The sequence below is a fragment of the Lissotriton helveticus genome, chromosome 5_1 (genome assembly GCF_964261635.1).
Source record: "Lissotriton helveticus chromosome 5_1, aLisHel1.1, whole genome shotgun sequence".
Lineage (NCBI taxonomy): Eukaryota > Metazoa > Chordata > Amphibia > Caudata > Salamandridae > Lissotriton > Lissotriton helveticus.
This window is the reverse complement of record NC_136065.1, coordinates 1240378683-1240399141: the sequence shown is the minus strand read 5'-3', so window position 1 is coordinate 1240399141 and position 20459 is coordinate 1240378683. Positions and strand designations below refer to the sequence as shown.

The window sequence follows — 20459 nt, the reverse complement described above, 5'->3', positions numbered from 1 at the left end:
TTGTACGCGTCGGCCCCGGCCGAGAGCGTGAGCCGCTGGCGGGAGACCGTTGTGCGAACATTCCGGTGGTCCTGATCCGGACTTGCCTTGGCGGCCGTGGAGCTGGTGTGGGGCACGGTGCACCGAGGGCTGCTCGTCTGGAGGGGGCCCCCCTGCCGCGGCTCCGTCCATCCATCCATCCTGGAGCTGCGCGCCCGGGATCTGCTCTTCGACCACGCCAAAGGTATTGCAGGCTGCAACCCGACTTTGGCGGCTCTCCTTTCGGCACCAAGGCTGCCATAGCGGGACCCCCTTGGTTTCTGTGGAGGTCCGCATCTGAGGCCCTGATCCGGGAGTCGTGGGAGGTGGTGACGAGCCTGACTCCACAAAATGGCGGCCATCGAGATAGACCGTGGATATCCTCCGGACTGCGGACCTGGATTATTGGACTGCACGGGGGCCTGGACATGTGTGCGCGAGCCTACAATCGGCGACGTTCTGGAAGCACTGCGGTCCTTGCATGCGGCCTTGACCCCCATTGCCTCTGGGGTATCGGTGCGGTCCGCCGCCATCTTAGAGGGCCGGTCTCTCACGGTCCCCTTTCGTCTCGGTGATGCTTCTGCCTCACCCCCCTCGGCCGCGCTGAGAACTACTGCCACTGGCCGTCGACAGGTATACGAACGATTGGCTTCTGAACCTCCTGCGCTTCACTGTTTGGAGTTTGGGGGCCCGGATGTCGTTCTGGGGTCGGATCCTACTCGAGTGTCCGAGAAACATGATGGCTTGCTACATCTATTTGCCTTGATGAGGTCGTGTTCCTGCTCTGCAGAGGAGCCCCCGCTTTCCCGAGCGGCGAGACTGAACTCCTGTCTTTTCCTGCCCCTGTTAACATTGTTGGGACACTTGCACTGTATACCCGGACTTTTGATCTTTTGCTTATGGATTGCCCTCCCTGGCCTACGTCTTCATCGGACTATTTTTTGTTCGTGTGATTGCCTTACACCGAGTTGTTCGCTTCTCGCTGTCGTATGGTGGGAGTTGCATGTAGCTAAGGAAGGCCTGGGGTGAGATACATTGCTTCCGGTGGATTGCTGGTATACATATCCATGGCGAGCTTTCCCGTGTGCATAGTGCGGTGGGTGACCCCCTTGTACGTTTTATGATGCTCGAGTTGTATCGCTTTCGTCTACGCGTATTACGATTGACTGGTTGGGCGGAGGGCTGAGGCCGTCCATTTTGTTTTTACTTCTTCACTCCTCCCTCACATCTTTTTTGTCTTCTTATTCTTCTTTTTGTCTCCTTATTCTTTTTCTCTTTCGTGTTTCCTACATTTCGGGTTCGGGATAAGGGCGACAGGCACGCTGCTGGGGGGGTTGGCCGTAGCCTTCTGCAGGGGTGCTGGGTGGGATGGGTGGGATGGGTTTTCTTTCCCGGTTTATTTTCCTTTGTTCTATGGCCCTTTTGTATCCCTTTATAGGAGCGCCGCGGCTGTCCCTGCCTCCCGGGGTATTATAGGGATGGGGTCTGGATTGCTGCTTCTCTCCTTTTGTGGCTATGCTGCGTTTCAGTGCCGACTTCCATCCCTTCCTTGTTGCTAATACTCCTGCTCTTTCTGTGTCCTTACTACGGGATGCTTGTCTCGGCGCGGCGCTCTTCTCTTTCAGTCTGTATTTTTTTCTTTTTCCCCCTTTTCTTTCCCCTCCCCTTCTCTTCCTCTCTCTCCCTAGGGTTAGTATGACGGGTTGGCTTTAGTGATGTTAGTGTTCCGGTTCCATCGTCCTATCTCTGCTGTGCTATTGGGTGGTAGAGGTGCACACGATGAGTCTACTTGTATGTTGATTTGAATTAACCGCATCTGCTTTCGTACTGATGTAGACTGTAGTGATAATTTTCCGCATTGCTGCCCCTTTAGTTTTCTTATGGCCAATAGTTTGCTCTGGGAACCTGGATTCATTTATACTGTATCCGAGCCTGTTATACTCCTTATTGTAATATTATAAAAATTAACCTTCCTTCTTCCTGTTTGTGGGCCGTCCAGATTCTCCCCCCCCTTCCTTTTTCGAACTGTATTGACTGCATATTATCCTGATTGTATCTGTATATTTTTCTTCTGTATTTTTTGGATTGCTCTATTGTATCGTGGCCGGCCGGTCTGGTTGTAGGCCCAGATTTGTATTTCCTTTTTGTACAAATAAAGGTTTACAAAAAAAAAAAAAAAAAAAAGAAAGCAGAAACCAGGGGAGTCAGTGGAAGAGTACGTGACAGCGCTAAGGAAGTTGGCATCCACGTGCAAGTACGACACTTTTCAGGATGAATTTATCAAGGATCAGATTGTGATGCACACCACGAGCACTGCGGTGCAAGACAAGCTGTGGGCCAGCGGAGAGCTCACGCTACAGGAAGTAATGGTGGTGGTCAAGAGAGCGGAAATGGCGCGAAGATGCGCAGAGGCGGCAAAAAGGGAGACCGCAGCGAATCCATTGGTGAACCGGATAGGGGAGGAGGAGCCCCGCAAAGACTACAGAAGCAAGGGGGCCATGCAGAAAGGACCAAACAAGTGGCAGGGAAACCCAGGACCACCGGGAAAACAGACGGGGAACAACAAGAAAACATGCTACAGATGTGGAAGTTGGGCACATGAAGCACACGACAGGAAGTGCCCGGCGTTTCGCGCCAAATGTATGTACTGTGGAATCGTAGGTCACTACGAGAAAGTGTGCCGCAGGAACGCTTCCAGAAGTGTGATCAAGTACATCGACCAAGGACAGGAGGGCACAGAGGAGAATGACCAGGAAGAAGTCGACACTGTGCTCTGCATCTACGACCAGGTATTGAGTGTAGACGGAAAAAGATCAACCAAACCAGTGCTGGACATGACGATTGGAGGAGTACCGATAAGCATAGTGGCAGACACGGGATCGCCCTACACCATAGTCCAGAAAGCGGTGTGGGAGGAAACCTTTGAACCACATTTGGGCCCAGACTTGGAGAGACTAGACATCAGGCCGGTCACGTACAATGGAGATCGCATACCCATGCTGGGATGCCGCCCGCTAAAGTTTGAGTTAAGGGGACGCACAGCCAACTGCAAATTGTACATTTCTGAAAGGGGACCATCAGTACTAGGATGGCTAGACCAGGGCGATCTGGGCATCAAACTGGACCCGGGTGGTAAGGAACAGATCCTCCTCACCGAGCCGGAGGTGTGGCCAAACCTGGAAAGGTGGAAGGAAGAGTACCCCAAGGTATTCTGAGGTACGGTGGGAAAGCTCGAGAAGTTTGCACACAGATTTGTCCTTAGAGCAGACGCCACTCCGGTGTCCCACAAGGTGAGGAATGTACCCCTGGCAGTGAGGGAGGCGGTACAAGAAGAATTACAAGGATTAGAAAAAAGAGGTATCATTGAACCAATCACGTGTGCTGAGTGGCTGGCGCCACTGGTCGTGGTCATGAAACCAAATGGAAAGGTCAGGCTATGCGCGGACCTACGCGAGCTAAATAAGAATATTGTGGTGGAGAAGTTTCCCTTGCCAAGGATTGAGGAGATGTTGGCCAAGACGAGAGGGGTCAAGTGGTACTCCACCATCGATTTGACATCAGCGTATCATCAGATTGCACTACACCCGGAGAGCAGGAGGTTAACTTCATTCATTACCCCCTTCGGGTGCTACCAATTCCGGCGCATGCCGTTTGGACTAGCTTCGGCGGCGGCGGTGTTTCAGAAGTTGATGCACCAACTGTTTAAGGATATGGATGGCATCCAATATTTCCAGGATGATATCCTGGTGATGGGACGAGACAAACTAGACCACAATGCCAAACTAACCAAAGTGCTAAAAGTGCTAGAAGAGAAAGGCCTCACAGCGGAGTGGGAGAAATGCCGCCTAGGCATGGAGACGGTGACGTACTTGGGGCATGAGATTGGAGTGCAAGGGATCACCCCCAAGGCAGACAATGTGAAGGCGATCAGCGTAGCGCCACCACCAGCCAGCAAGGAGGATGTTAGGTCCTTCTTAGGAATGGCTGAATACTATAGTAAATTCGCGCAGCACTTCGCAACAAAGACGCACCACATGAGGAGACTGACAAGTGAGAGCTCAGTGTTCAACTGGACAGAGGAAGCACAAAGAGAATTTGAGAGCATAAAGAAAGATGTGGCAGGAGCAATACCCTTGCAAGGATATGACCCTCATGGAAATACGGTGCTCACAACGGACGCCAGCGATAAAGGCTTGGGTGCAGTTTTGATGCAAGATAGGGGGCAAGGAGTGATAGACACACTAAGCTTCGCATCCTGCACCTTGAACGACACAGAAAGAAAGTACAGTGTCATCGAAAAAGAGATGCTCGCCGTAGTGTGGGCAATGACGAGATTTAGACAATTCTTGTGGGGCACTCGATTTCAGTTAAGGACAGATCACAAACCCTTAGTAAAGGTCTTAACCTCCAGTGGGCATGAGAATGCCACCCCCAGGATCTCAAAAATGACGTTGAAGTTACTGGAATTTCGATACGACGTGGAGTACATCCCTGGCAGTCGGAACAAAGTAGCAGATTATCTAAGCCGGTCGGCAGCCATGGAACCTGGAGAACGTGGCCAAGCTGGGGAAGAAGAGATGGTAGCCCTGACGGAGGACCAGGAGAAAGTCATCAGCAACCAGGAGTGGAAGGAAGCATACGATAAGGACCCGGCTATGCAGGAAGTAAAATTGTGCATAGTGCAAGGATGGCCGGAGAAGAAGCGCATCAAGGAAAATCTACATGCGTACTATGAGGTCAGGGAAGAACTATCGGTGGATGATCAAGGAGTGTTTGTTTATAGGGGGGACAAGGTCATTCCCCCAGCGGACATTGTTCCCAAACTGCTGGTGATACTTCATGAAGGCCATTTAGGTATAGGAAAAATGAAACTGAGAACCAAGCAAGGTTACTGGTGGCCAGGTATGGACATAAGAGCCGAAAGGTATGTCAGGGATTGCCTACAATGCCAGGGAGCCGACAAGACACTCAAGCCATTGCGACCGGCGCTGGGAAAATTTGAACCCCCACAGAACCCATGGGAGGAATTGTCTATCGACATATTGGGTCCCATCCTGGATGGGCAAGGCATTCAAAAATATGTGTGTGTTTTGGTAGATAGATACTCGAAATGGCCTGAGATGAAGGTGGAGGAAGTGAGGGACACAGAGACGATATTAAGATTCCTAAGTGACACATTCGTGAGAGAGGGCATCCCGAAATCTATCCTGAGTGACAATGGTCCTCAGTTCACCTCAGAAAAATGGATCAGCTTCATGGAGAGAAATGGGATCCTTTCCAAGCACACATCGATCTATCACCCGGCGGGGAATGGGCTCGTGGAACGGTTCAACCGTGTGGTGATGGGATCCGTACAAGCTGCGATATCCAACAACAAGGACTGGGAAAAAGAGATATGGCAAATGATATGGGCGTACAGGATTACTCCCACAGGAACTGGATATTGTCCCTTCCAAATCTTGAGGGGAAGTGACCCTTTCACGAGAGACAATCGAGTGTGGAAGGAGAAAACCATAACCAGCAAGTGGTCCCCTGCGGTGGTTCAGGCCAACTTGGAGAAGGCACAGGCGGTCTATGCAAAGCACTACAACAGGCGAAGAAACGTGAAGGATACTGGATTAGAGGAAGGTGAATGGGTGCGAGTCAAGTTGGCGACCATGCAAAGGAAGGGGGATAGCAAGTATAGTAAGCCCCTGCAGGTGAAGAAGGTGTACAACAGAGCGGCCCTGTTGAGTGATGGCAATGTATGGTCGCAGGACCGCATGGCAAGATGCAACAAAGTACTACAGTGGAACCGAGCTGGACAGGACCTAGACAGTGAAGAGGAGTCCAGGGTGAGAGACGAACAAATGGATGGAGAGATGGACTTGGGAAGTGAGGAAGCCAGTGAGGAGCAGGACAACGGAAGTAGCCCCGGAGCGGGAAGAGTATTGAACAGGAGTGGAGCGGGGGAAAGCCAGGCCGCGCTGGACAATGGAGAAGGTGGCGCAGAGACTTCTGAAGGAGAGGCCATGGCTACCCAGATAAGACTGACCCGCAGGGGAAGAGCAGTGGTGAGACCAGCCAGGTTTCGAGACTTTGAGATGAACGGCGGACAGTGAGTTACTTGTTTCTTTGTTGGGAAAAAAGGGAGATATGTAGAGTTAACGTTCTAGTGAACGCACGTTGCGTCACCACGCGACGTGCCGGCGGCCATCTTTAGGATGCGCGCGCAGGAGGTGGAGAAAAGAGCGCGAGTCACAGAAGCAGGTTGCACGGGCTCGGCGCTCTCTGGAGTAGCGATTTAATAAAAGCAGCGTGCCACTCCACCACAGCGTCCAGTCATTGCTTGGGGGGCAGAGCAACATTACAGTGCATGAAAACGGCATCTATCTAAGAATTCACGTATGATCCATAAAACGGATTCATAGTGCACAGAATTCCACTCCGAGGGGGCATAGCTGGAACTGAATACGTTTAACAACTTCAGTGGCCTATGGTCTGTTTTTCGCTTGTCCTGCAGAGCTTGTTCACTGTTTTTTGACATAAACCATGACCCCTTGCGCTCCTCATCTAACTCTCTTCTTACAGGATCAGCCTGGTGACATGCATGCTTCTGTGGTGACGCTTTTCATCTTACAATGGCTGGCCAAGTAGTTTGACTCTCATAAGGATAAGAGGCAACAAGTGCACGCATGGCATCAAAGTTAGTCAAACCTCTTGCACTCAGAGTTTCAACAGAAGCCTCCGTTCTTGTCCTCTGATCCCTGTGTGGAGTGAACAGGAGAGGAAAGCTGCGGCACTGGGTACCAAGGTTGCCGAAAGAAAAGGAAAAGAAGATTACACTTGCTTGCCTTTCTCAAAGCGTAAGACGGGACTCAACAAGCAAGTGCATCTTTACCAGATATTTGCGTCCTCCTACACAATACCCACGCAAGCAGGGTACAAATTTTCAGGTTAAACCAAGCCTTCGCAGCTGCGAACATATGAAACATAGAGGAATATTGAGCATATAACAATTCAGTGTTGAAAGGTTGGGAGATGTGCATTACCTCATCATCGAACTGTACTACTCTATTGTGTGCACTCCTTGGCCCTGAGGCAGCTGGGACTGAGTGGGACTTGGTTGAGTGGGGCAACAGACGTGGGCTTAGATTGCAAATACAATGTACATATGGCATGAGGAGTTTGTAATCTGCTCTGAGTTGACAGTGCCACTATGCCAATCCAAACTCTTTGGTGCTTGTGCTGCAATGGGCCATTCACCTTCTGGGTAGGAGGGATAACTTCAGGATCCAGGTGTATCTTCAAAGGATGAATCCTATTGGAAACTCTCTTATGCCTTCATTAGGTGGAGGGGAGGATAGAGGTATAAAGAAATCTATTTTCTTGAGTTTGAAAGTGGGAATACAGATAAACAGTGCATTCGAAGACAAAGAAAGCAGTTCTTTTCAAACGTACTTCATGAGAATAGGCGTAAGTTTCATACTTAAACAGTGTACTTAACTTCAGCGCCTTAAAATTCTCTGTCTCACTATAGGTTCAAGGTCATTCAATAGTAAGTAATTAAGTACTTTTTTTCTAAAGCGCATGAATGCGAAGGCGTATTAGTGCTAACAATGCTATCACTGACCGAGTAAAGGAGGAAGTTTACTTGACACTAGAGACAAAGAGGCAGGTCTTCAAGGATTTTCTGAAACACAGCCTATTTGTTTGAGACCTCAATGAGAAAGGCATGGAATGCCACAGCTTACCAACCAGATGGAAGAAACATCTAGCACTCAAATTTGTCTTCTTTACCTTGCACAAAGCCGCCTACCGGGCAATAGATGATCCTAAACCACGTCGAGGGAGGAGCTACGCTAGGAAACAAGATGGCCGCTTAAGCTCCCGGCTCCGCCGACCTCCGTCTTTAGCCGGATGATCCTGGCACATATCCTGATTTTACGCCCGACCTCCGTGTGGATGAATAGTTGCAGAGCTTGATGGTGCAATCCCGAGAATTTTACCGGCTTGATTCATAGTGCTCAGAATTCCACTCCGAGGGGGCATAGCTGGAACTGAATAAGTTTAACAACTTCAGTGACCTATGGTCTGTTTTTCTCTTGTCCTGCAGAGCTTGTTCACTGTTTTTTGAGAAAAAAAGACATAAACCACGACCCCTTGCGCTCCTCATCTAACTCTCTTCTTACAGGATCAGCCTGGTGACATGCATGCTTCTGTGGTGACGCTTTTCATCTTACAATGGCTGGCCAAGTAGTTTGACTCTCATAAGGATAAGAGGCAACAAGTGCACGCATGGCATCAAAGTTAGTCTAACCTCTTGCACTCAGAGTTTCAACAGAAGCCTCCGTTCTTGTCCTCTGATCCCTGTGTGGAGTGAACAGGAGAGGAAAGCTGCGGCACTGGGTACCAAGGTTGCCGAAAGAAATGGAAAAGAAGGATACATTTGCTTGCCTTTCTCAAAGCGTAAGACGGGACTCAACAAGCAAGTGCATCTTTACCAGATATTTGCGTCCTCTTACACAATACCCACGCAAGCAGGGTACACATTTTCAGGTTAAACCAAGCCTTCGCAGCTGCGAACATATGAAACATAGAGGAATATTGAGCATATAACAATTCAGTGTTGAAAGGTTGGGAGATGTGCATTCCCTCATCATCGAACTGTACTACCCTATTGTGTGCACTCCTTGGCCCTGAGGCAGCTGGGACTGAGTGGGACTTGGTTGAGTGGGGCAACAGACATGGGCTTAGATTGCAAATACAATGTACATATGGCATGAGGAGTTTGTAATCTGCTCTGAGCTGACAGTGCCACTATGCCAATCCAAACTCTTTGGTGCTTGTGCTGCAATGGGCCATTCACCTTCTGGGTAGGAGGGATAACTTCAGGATCCAGGTGTATCTTCAAAGGATGAATCCTATTGGAAACTTTCTTATGCCTCCATTAGGAGGAGGGGAGGATAGAGGTATAAAGAAATCTATTTTCTTGAGTTTGAAAGTGGGAATACAGATAAACAGTGCATTCGAAGACAAAGAAAGCAGTTCTTTTCAAACGTACTTCATGAGAATAGGCGTAAGTTTCATACTTAAACAGTGTACTTAACTTCAGCGCCTTAAAATTCTCTGTCTCACTATAGGTTCAAGGTCATTCAATAGTAAGTAATTAAGTAATTATTTTCTAAAGCGCGTGAATGCCAAGGCGTATTAGTGCTAACAATGCTATCACTGACCGAGTAAAGGAGGAAGTTTACTTGACACTAGAGACAAAGAGGCAGGTCTTCAAGGATTTTCTGAAACACAGCCTATTTGTTTGAGACCTCAATGAGAAAGGCATGGAATGCCACAGCTTACCAACTAGATGGAAGAAACGTCTGCCACTCAAATTTGTCTTCTTTACCTTGCACAAAGCCGCCTACCGGGCAATAGATGATCTTAAACCACGTCGAGGGAGGAGGGAGGAGCTACGCTAGCAAACAAGATGGCCGCTTAAGCTCCCTGCTCCGTCGACCTCCGTCTTTAGCCAGATGATCCTGGCACATATCCTGATTTTACGCCCGACCTCCGTGTGGATGAATAGTTGCAGAGCTTGATGGTGCAATCCCGAGAATTTTACCGGCTTGATTGACGGAGTTATACTGTGTTTTAATTCTCGGCCTAGTCCAGCTTGTGACCGGGGCCTCTAGTACTGGCCCAGCCGGGTTTCAGTTGAACAACATCGGCCGTGGGACTCGAGTTGGGTCCGGTCTCCCGCAGTGAAGGTTATCCATGCCCGATTCTGATGGCGGTCATTTGGTCTGGTTAACATCGAATGAGTGATGACAGGACACGTCGGAGGCTGTGAGCGGGGATCCCCGTCCTGGAGTTCCGGTTTGCCGCCGCCGGGGTTCGATGGGTTGGGGTCCTCGCTCGCGGTAGCGGAGTACAGATCGCTGTCGTGTAATCGTTAAGTTGCCCTCCACTGCCGTCCGCTCTGCTCTCGCTTGTTCCCCCGGAGAACCCAGCCCTCCGGGGAAAAGACCATGTTTGAAATTGAGCGAGCGGAGATGGGTCAGACGGAGTGTGAGCCGTCGCTGAGGACCATGCTGGCCGCCATCGGCGCACTACTCTCGCAAGTGGAAGCCATTGTCCGCAAAATGATCGTTGGTGCAGTTGATACAGGGCGAATGGGACTGGACTCAGATCCATTGCATGACCCGACATGAGCTGAGTTTTCCACGGAGTACATTGAGACGGAGGATGAGGGCCCCATGCAGAAAGACGTATTGACGCCCGTGGTCAGAGCGCGGCTAAATATTTGCGAACTTGGGACTTCGAAAGGATCGCTACAACCGATACTGCTGACGACTGAGGTGAAACCACTTGTTTCTCCATTCCTGGAGACTTTAAGAAGCGACCTGCGGTTTGCAACTCTGTCTTTTCCCTCCCTGGCAGTCTTATTACTTTCACGGAGGAAACAACATCGCGACTTGATGTCGGTGAGGGAGAGCCTATGTGTGGTTGGGGTTCTCAATGACTTAATATTTTTGACTTATTCCAGACTGAACTTCTTTGAACTCCTTTCATATTTTGATTCTCCTGTGAAGGCGGTGGTTCTACCGTACGGAGTTCACAAGAAAGATCGTAAGGGCCAAGGATGAGGTTGACTGATTAGACCTGATATCATGACTTCAATGGACACGGGATTTGCTACCATAATGCTTGTGGGAGGTTGGGCGGTATTTACAACTTCCCCTGTTTGTTTTGCCTGTATCTTCTGATGTTTTTTTTTCTTTTTCTATACTACAGGGGTTGTTTAGTTCTGGCGGGGGGGATGGGAGTCCGGGAGCCTGTATGACGATTTCCTCCTCCATTTTACTACTTTTAGTATTTAGTTACTTGGGGCGACAGGCACACTGCTAGTTGGGGTTAGGCGACAGCCATAAGCAGGGGTGCAGGGTGGGTGGAAGGGTATATTGTATTGTCTTTGTTTTCGTTCTTATGTTCTATATCCTATCCATATCCTGACAATGGATGCCTTCCTAATGGGTTATCCTGCTTGGTGGGCGGACGGGTCTTGGGGGTCATAGTGTTTGCACGGTTTCTTACAATGCGTCGCTTTTTATTGCTCCGAGCTGGGTGCGGTCGAGGTTCTGTCCACTGCTCTACCTTATTATGCTCTCCTGCCACTCGAAATTGCCTTACTCATGATAATCCTGTTCCTATGGGTGGTGGACTTATGAATAATGCCGATTGGACTGGATTTATTATTACTGTACTTTATACGGCCGCACTCCAGTACCATCTCATGATTCAGCTTCTGCCTTGGGGATAATCCGTCTATTTCTCACCATATGTTTGTATAATTGTTGCTCATTCCATGATGTAAGACACCTGCTGTTGATTTTTCCTAATTAATAAAAAGATTTATAAAAAAAAAAAACACGTCGAGGGACATGCTACCTAGGTAATTCTGGAAAATAGAAGGTCCAGATTCCATGCAGAGCATTATGTATGATGCATAAGGCTTTACACTTTACCCTATAGTGGACAGGCATCCAGTGTAGGTCCCTAATGCTCTTTGATATAGAACTAAACTTTGAATTTTTAAGAGTAAGCTGGCTGCCGCATTTTGCAAGGACTAAAGCTTTGACTGCAAACACTTCTGTGTTCCCAAATAGAGAACATTACAATAGTCTATCTTCGACAGAACCAAGGCAACTATTACCATTTTGTGTAAATCTGATGGAATGAATGGTAAAATATATTTTAGTATCTTCATACGATAAAAACATGAAGATGTAATATGATTGATCTCTTCTGAGAAACAAAGTTAGTCGTTAAGCAATAAATGCCAACATTTTTCACTTTTCGAACTGGAGATGGACACGGACCTGAATCGGCCGGCCACCAAGAATCATTTCTAAAAGAGGTGTTGTTTCTGAAGAGTATTACCTCTGTTTTCAACATGTCAGAGAGAAAAGCCTCAGAAGGTTAAACGCTTAACTAATACAAATTCAATGGTGTGGAATTCCTCACGAGTGGCAGACAAAGTACACTACATTATGCGGATTACAAAGATTAAAGGGAACTGGCACCTTCATTTGGATAAAAACAAAATGGATACTCCAAACAAGGTAGAATTAAGCTAGGAAAGCCTAATTTATGGTTTACTCCAAGGCCCTAAGACTGACAACAGTTAATATTAAAATCATGTAAGGATGCAAGACTCTTAGTGAGACAACGGAGACCTACCCATAACCACCACTCCAACATATCAAGAAAAGTGTGATTGAGATACCCAAATTCCAACTTCTCACTCACACAGCTCATGACTTCGCAAACACGTACACACACTCCCCCATCCTTGACGAGACACTGTTTTACCAAAAATCTACCACTCAGCACCCACATCCCCCCACCCGCAATTAAATGCATCATTAGCATGCCTTCCCCAGCAAGGGTCATTGGACTGCCCAATCAAAGTATCCTTTAAAAAACCCTTGAAATCTGTTCCCCACCGAATGCAGGACTAATGAGGAGAGGGAAGTTTCATCTGTATTGACCAAACAAAAATAACTTCATCATCTGTACCAAAGCGCATGAGGCTTACGGCAACATTTGGCAAATATTGAAATACAGAGCTGTGAGCATACCAATATTCTCTCTAGGTGAACATTCAGAGTTATGGAAGCGATAACAGTTTCTATGATACAAACTGCAATACAGTCTATCGTACAACATATAAACTGGGAAAATTGGCAAGTTACAATCTTAAATCGTTGATGGTGCCAATTATGCAGAAAAATCATCAGATTTAGGAAAGGAACAGATTACTTACCACTTCTTTCCACACTGCACTCTTTGAAGATCCCTTGGGCGGTATTTTGCAAACAGGCGTCGAATACAATCCTAAAATACACAGCAAAGACAAGTCACTCAAGGTGAGTCTCAGCAGGCAGGACCTCTCAGAAGATGCTCTCAAGAAATAAGGTCTGTGCTCTCTGACAGAAAACCTATGGTCAATGACATCAGTCTGGGAGCTGTTTGCAACCCCCAGCAAACACTGGCTGCATTCTATAAGATGTGAGGGACTGATCTACCAAGAACTGATCCACCAAGCGATGAATACAGGGCTAATCAGTTCTCTGTGACAATATTAGCCCCAAAAACTACACCCAGAGGTACCTCCGACAACTGGAGGTAAAGGTCAAAGCATGATGTCTGTGTACAGGAATTGACAGCAGGAGAAACGCCAAAAATGATGCTGAGTTCACCTTTCACCTATCACATCACGCTCTCAATGCACCCTTGCAGGAAAACCTGAGTTAAATCTCAGCACACCTTCTGTTTACTATTTACTCTTTTTATTTTATTTTTAAGATCTGGAGTTACAATATACTTACAGGGGGCTTTCAGACAGCCCTCTTCACCGATTGGTCTGTTATTATCATTCATCTTTTTCTTCTGCCCAATACCGGTACAAAAGGGGGTGGTGATGGAAGGAGCATCTGAACCAATCAAACACTCACACCCAGTCAACAGATCTGGGTTTAATCCATCACCGTTCTTTAGCCCACTCTACCACCCCAGTTCAGACACGGCCATATGCAAATCAGTCTGACCCTGTGCCTCATGGGAACAGTCCAGCCCGAACTGCCAAGCCATGCCTTCCCTGGACCGGAAACAAGCTACCTAGGACCGGTTTCTGGCATTACAGCCGTCTTCAGCCAGGCTTGCTTGAATCCAGTGGCAAAGTGAGCAAGGGACTCACGTCTGAGCATACCCTGCCAACTTATGGCGAACAAAGCGGTACAAAAGGGGGTGGTGATGGAAGGAGCATCTGAACCAATCAAACACTCACACCCAGTCAACAGATCTCGGTTTAATCCATCACCGTTCTTTACCCCACTCTGCCACCCCAATTCAGACATGGCCATATGCAAATCAGTCTGACCCTGTGCCTCATGGGAACAGTCCAGCCCGAACTGCCAAGCCATGCCTTCCCTGGACCGGAAACAAGCTACCTAGGACCTGTTTCTGGCCGTCTTCAGCCGTCTTCAGCCAGGCTTGCTTGAATCCAGTGGCAAAGTGAGCAAGGGACTCACGTCTGAGCATACCCTGCCAACTTATGGCGAACAAAGCGGTACAAAAGGGGGTGGTGATGGAGGGAGCATCTGAACCCATCAAACACTTACATCCAGTCAACAGATCTGGGCTTAATCCATCAACGTTCTTTAGCCCACTCTGCCACCCCAGTTCAGACATAGCCATTGGGGAAGTGAAGCATATACATCTAATTGCTGAATTGCACAATGTGAAACCAGGAAACCTGGGATCATTCCTGACTTTCCCCTTGACCAAACCATATGATCCTAGGCAATTCTTTTTAGGTCGAGCCTTTGCAGCGCATGCGCTGCAAAGGAAAACGACCTATTCCGAGGGCTTAGGCTTTTCAGCCAAGCACGTGCACACGTTGCCATTGCCTTCAATGGCAACGTGTGGCAGTCAGGAGATCCACTCGCGGGAGCACGCGGCCCATCTGGTCGCAATTATTGCTCCCGCGAGTGAATCCCTTTCCCCCTGCTGCCGCGCGAGCGCTGTTCTAGTTGACAATGGATACCTCACGGCATGTGTCGCAGAATTTTTATAGCGCTTGATACTGCTGACGAGGCTGCCCAGCTCTCCGGTTTGCATGTTTCCATAGCGCTCTTTAGTGTGTGGTTGGCAACATGTTGGATGGAAGTGGTGTTAATGAAGACGGGAGTAGGAGTTTCAAAGACACGTACGTGTCTGCAACTTCTTTACCTTCACTTGCCTATCTTTATAATATAACCCAACCAACGTTCTATTTATTCAACGTTTATTTGCATGGCGCGCGTTCTCTCATTTTTTTTGTCGTTGCAAATTTATATAGCGCGAACTCGACCTGGAGGTATTGGAGCGCTTTACATGAGCACCATATTTACATTACACATTCGGGCACAATGTTTCTAAATATCAATCATCTCTGATGCAAATACAGGTTCATATGACAAGTCTCTTCCTCACTTCAAACTAATCTATTCCATGCCCTCCATTCAGGTCAGTGTGGGTCTCCCCCTCTCCTCCCTTCACGTGCTAACCACGCTCCGTACCAACCTTCGCGTGCAGCCACTCTCCAAATCAGCTTGCCGGTGCGTCTGCACATTCCAGTCTGCCGCCCACAGAATGAAGCCCGGCTGCAGGTACGTGGACCTACCCAGCTCGGGGCACACCTTCCCCTCGTCACCACTGAAGGCCTCTTCTGAGAGGGCAGCTTGCGCGAGCCGCGCCAGGGGTGCCCGCCGCGAGACCCATCAGTGTAATGCACCCACGCACCGGGCCCCGAAACAATGCAGCTGCTGAGAGATGTATGAGGAGCTGAAGTTGCTGGCGCGAGCCCCCCTCAGGCCAGGGCGCAGCTCCTCCGCCGTGAGTGACAAGTGAAAGGCTGAATCACAGGGGAATGGGCGATGAGTTATTAATGGTGAGAGGTAACACTACCTGGGAGACAGGCTGAGAGGGGGAAGGAGATTATTCATACGCGAATAGTTAACAGCTGTACCTACTGCTAATCATTACACGCATGCCACGAACTGCAGCTGTTCGAGCTCGGCTCATCCAAGCACCAACAACTTGCCTGTCACCCAAATGCAAAGCATCACGGCAGATTAGGGCGGGAGAGGGCTGAGCAGCGTGAGGCACCACCAGAACTGCTCCTACAACTGGATGCAAGGGGGACAAGGGGGCACTCTGCCACCCCAGTTCAGACATGGCCATATGCTTCCATATAGCCATGTCTGAACTGGGGTGGCAGAGTGGGCTAAAGAACGGTGATGGATCATACCCAGATCTTTTGACTGGGTGTGAGTGTTTGATTGGTTCAGATGCTCCGTCCATCACCACCCCCTTTTGTACCCCGTTATTTTATATACAGGCACTGTGGTGTGGTTTGTGAGCATTGTTTTTTTTTCTAACTGCATTTGGGAGGTGCCTCTTTCTTATATTTGCATCCCTGGATTGAAGTTTCTCCATTGCAACTGTTTTCCTGGTGGACGTGGTCACGTTTGTTTACTGATACCCAGCTACAGTGGGATGGGTATGGGCACAGTGCTTCTTGATGAACTGGGATCAATATGTGGGTGTACTATTCTGCAATCCTGGTCTGCTGTGCTATTTTTTTGTTAGAATATTTGTATGTCTGTCCTTTATTATGTTTCTTCAGATCTTAGCGTGTGCTACATATGGACGTTACTGTCCGTCTATCTGGTTGGTGATATTGCGCTCTTGTACTATTTGCAAACTGTATTATTATGGCTCCTGTATAGTGTCGGACTCTATAACCTGCCTTTACTCAACAGGATCTTTACTATACCCAATAATATTACTTAATACTAAAATAATACAAAGGTTGCATCATTTGAACTTGCCATTCGAAGGTCGCACGTAACATCATGTAACATGCAATGGCTGCCTTAAGCAGCGGATCTGCTGCCAGTTCGTTTTATGTCTGCCCCACTGGACTGACTACCTAAACAAAATAAACCGCTAATGTTATTCATTTAAATAGAAAGGTCTGCATTACTGTTTAAAGCATGGTTATCAGGTCCAGTAAACGGGATGTGCGGATCACAACAGGTGAATACACCAGTGCACCCACATTGATATCTTCAAGATAAAGACCTTTTGAAATGAGCAAAGCTTTAGTTATAATGAAAAGATTCTTGTAAACTTGTGACTACGTTTCTGTACCAAGAAAACGATGGAAGAAAACACGAAAAGTGTGATATTTTGCGGTAGGAAGATTTCGGCTGGAAATGAAAGTTTTCAGTGCTCTGCCACTCTGGACATTTTCAGGAGTTGACCAGCATGATTAATCAGTCCTTTGGTGGTGTTTTTGATGCTCTTGAAAAGTTACTGTAGGGACCTAATGCCTTTGCTTGTGAGATTGTCTAGACACTGCAGCTCTTCCATCATTCTGAGAAACAGTAATGAACTGACCCGCTGTTCTGACATTCTAAGAGCGCGCACCGTCCCAGGCCTGCCAACACCTCCAACTGTTTTCAGCATCAACTGCCATCCGAATTGCCACTTCACTTCGGCGGCTGCCAGTGCCTCATCTCCCACCTTCTGCTTTCATTCCCTAATGCAAAGCAAGCATTGGAATAGCCAATAGGTCTCGCCTTTGGGACCTTATGAGTATTTAGTTATGCAGCACAATATCATTGGTGCAACAATATCAAGTCTTGCATGGCTAAACACTTATAAGGTCCAAAGGCGAGACCTATTGGCTATGCCAATGCTTGTTTCACTTTGCCTCCTTTTTAGGTCTCGACTACGCAGCGCGCAAGCGCCGCTCTGGAGTCACCATTTGGAATCGCTCCGGGCTTTTGTTCAAACTCGTGCATGTTTTGCACTTTTCCCTATTGGTACTTGTGCAAGTTGGGTGTTTCCCTTGCGGGAGCGAGCAGCAGCGCCATCTCTTTTCAATGATCTTGTTCACGCTTTCGAAACAGATGGCGCCGCTGCTCGGTCCCGCAAGGGGAATGCTGTGCGTGTCTTGCCCCCGTTTGAAGCATTATCTGTGTGCTTCGTCCCTCATGGCGGCCCTATTTATCTGCTCGATAGCAAGAGCTGACCATGCACCTTGCCTGTATTCGTGGATACTTTCACAGGTTGTGCATTTTATATTTTAGCAGTATTCCCTCGCCCAGCGCGAGGAGTTGGGTGATTTTTTTCCAGTGTGTCTTTGCATTAAACTTTGTTGAATTAAGAAAAAAACTAGGAGGCCGGAGACATGGTTCAAATGTAAATCCTAGAACGCTTTGGCCAGTGTTTCGGGCCTCATGTTTCTGCATCAGATATTTACCAAGAGCAAGCGAGGGAAAACCACAAAATTCAGAGCAAAGGAAGATAAAATCAGAAAAATAGTCTCAAAGAGAGAAAGCAGGAGTCTGCGATGTTTTAAATAAAGGGGCAGGGAGTTTCTGGTAGTGGATTAAAGAGGCTTGAAGCGGTTTAAGACTACAGCGGCCATGATTTTCGGCACACCGATATTTAATTGCACCAGCAGTTAGCTTCTGAGCAGAGCTTCGGGCATCGGCTCTCTTTCTTTTACAAATTAAGCACTGACTTTTGGCATGCGAGCAGACTCAGGGAACACACAGGTTTTTATGCTGGAAAGCCACAAGAGAGGAAACCTTCCAAGGCATTATTTGCACTTTATTAATTTATTTTCTAGAGCACAACTCCTACAAGGTGTTGTGGTGCTGAGAAGAATAGAAACCTATTCAACAACTAAAAATTGAGATTTAGATGAGAACTAAAAGCGTTTGAGTTCTTTTAGGCACTCATAGGTTTCAGCAGTTCTCAAAGCTAGAGGAAGATTGCTTCAAACCTCAGATGTCAAAGAGACATCCGAAAGCTTGAGTACCAGAGTCAGTTTTATGAAAACAAGAAATCGAGAAGAGGCAGGCCGAAGAACTGTCACTTTGGTTAAAGGACATTTCTAATCAATAATGACTACTTAGTGAAATGAACGATTTGCATAAGTAACCAACTTGCTGCTCACTACAAAACTGTGTATTGAATTGGCCAAATTCGGCCATGTTTTCATCCTCCACACAGAGCAAACTGTGCACAGAAATATTATCAAACAGTGTTTTGTGATTCTACCATCTCTCTTGAATGAGATGTTCTTGTTAAGCTCTGGAGGAAGCCTTCCTCTGTAATGTAACTGGTCAAGGTACTTCCTGCTCAATGCTCAGAGAGCCCATTCGTTTCATACATCTGACACTGTTATATGTGTAACTAGATTTGTACTGTCACATCCAATGACATTAGGGAAAACAGGGACTAATAGCTATTCATTTCGGGGGTTGTATTAGGTATTGCTGCATTTTATTTTGTAGTATGAGTTGCTGCACCTATGTATCATTCTGCTCCTCTCATGCTGATTGTATGATTTCTACTGTATATTATGCTATAAAAAAGGGCTTCTATTGGAAGTGGGCCCGATCTGCGTTCCTAATACTTTGAGAGCATACTATTATATCTCATGCTGTATTTGATTGAGCTTTATCCTAATTCTTTATGAATGACTACTATAATTTTGCCTTCTGTAATAATCTTAAATTTGTAAAAAATTGTTCATAGTTTCTAACTTATACCTGAATCAAGAAGGTTAATTTAACTGGCTATGCTATTTGATTTTTATAAAAACTTTTATTAACATTTTGCATCGTTACATTGTTGAGGAAAAAGGAGGGATATTTCATCTTAGTTGGTTTCACATACTTTGCAATTTTCAGAATTTGTACATAAAAACAGTTCTCAACACATAGTACGGTCAATTATCTGTGGTCTTAACAGGACCCTGTGGGATTCCCCCGTCACCCTCACTCCCACCCCCACTCAAGTCCCCACTCTTTGACGGAGTTCTCAAGTGCCCCTATGGTCTTTCCATGCCCCCCATACCTTTGTCCATTTCTGCGCGCATCCCTGGCTTTTGTATATCACCCGTTCAACATTTTGTCACCAATCTAAGTCTGACATCCCATTGCAGTATCCCCGAAGGATCCGCCCCCCCAATATCCTGGCTATGTTTCTCTTGGCGAGTCCCGGAGCAAGGGTCACACATATTTGATGATACTTTGGTCGGGGGGTTTCTCCGGATATATTCAATAATATTTCCTTTGGGTCGAGTGGAACTGTACCCGTTATAACCTGAGATATGGTGTCAGTGACTTCCTTCCACATGGCTTGAATGATTGGGCATTCCCCTAGTATGTGATAAAAGGTGGCTTCTTGACTGCAGCCTCTGAGGCTCAGGGGTGTGGGTGTTTTCCCTATTTGGGATTTATTGACAATATTAACCTATTTACGTGTACATCTTCTCATATTCTCGAGGACAACATTGCCCACAGGATGTAGGCACTTTATCTACAGATTATCAGATAGGATGGTGTTGACGCTTCAGCCCACATGCTTACCCCTTGAACGCCTTAATGACACATCTCAAGGGCCCAAAATCATGTGTGCACATATTACCGCAGAAGGATGTCAAATCAGAGTCCATGCCTGAGGGTATTGTTATGATGGCAGAGACTTGAATGGTCTGGGTGTAGGAACATCATATCAAATCATATCCATGTACAGTTAAACATAGGAGTCCCGGGCCTAAATCTGAACATAACTGGACCTCTTCCTAACTCTCCTCTGGCTAGGTGCTATATCATTTAGGTAACACGCTCATGTTTGTTTAGAATCAAGCATTGAAATGTAAGCAAAGTTTGCAAATCATTTATTCTCTAATTTTCTGATAATAAACAATCCTTTGTTGTTCGGCGAACAGACTGGCTGGTGAATAGACTTTTAAAAAAAGAATGTTCTTCTGTTCATGTTTGAAATATCTCTAAAGCCATGTTCTCCAGTTTCCTCGCCAGCCAATTAGAGAGGAA

The 20459-nt window shown here is 47.2% G+C and overlaps 1 protein-coding gene across 3 annotated transcripts in view; it reads right to left on the bottom strand.

Moving 5' to 3' along the window:
* The window catches only part of LOC144753560 (uncharacterized), a 516183-nt gene that overhangs the window by 166634 nt on the left and 329090 nt on the right, over positions 1 to 20459 (bottom strand). For all 3 annotated transcript variants that reach the window (XM_078641208.1, XM_078641209.1, XM_078641210.1), the window contains one exon: positions 12821 to 12891. In XM_078641208.1, the coding sequence (XP_078497334.1) occupies positions 12821 to 12891 (71 nt within the window). The remainder of the gene's footprint in view (positions 1 to 12820; positions 12892 to 20459) is intronic.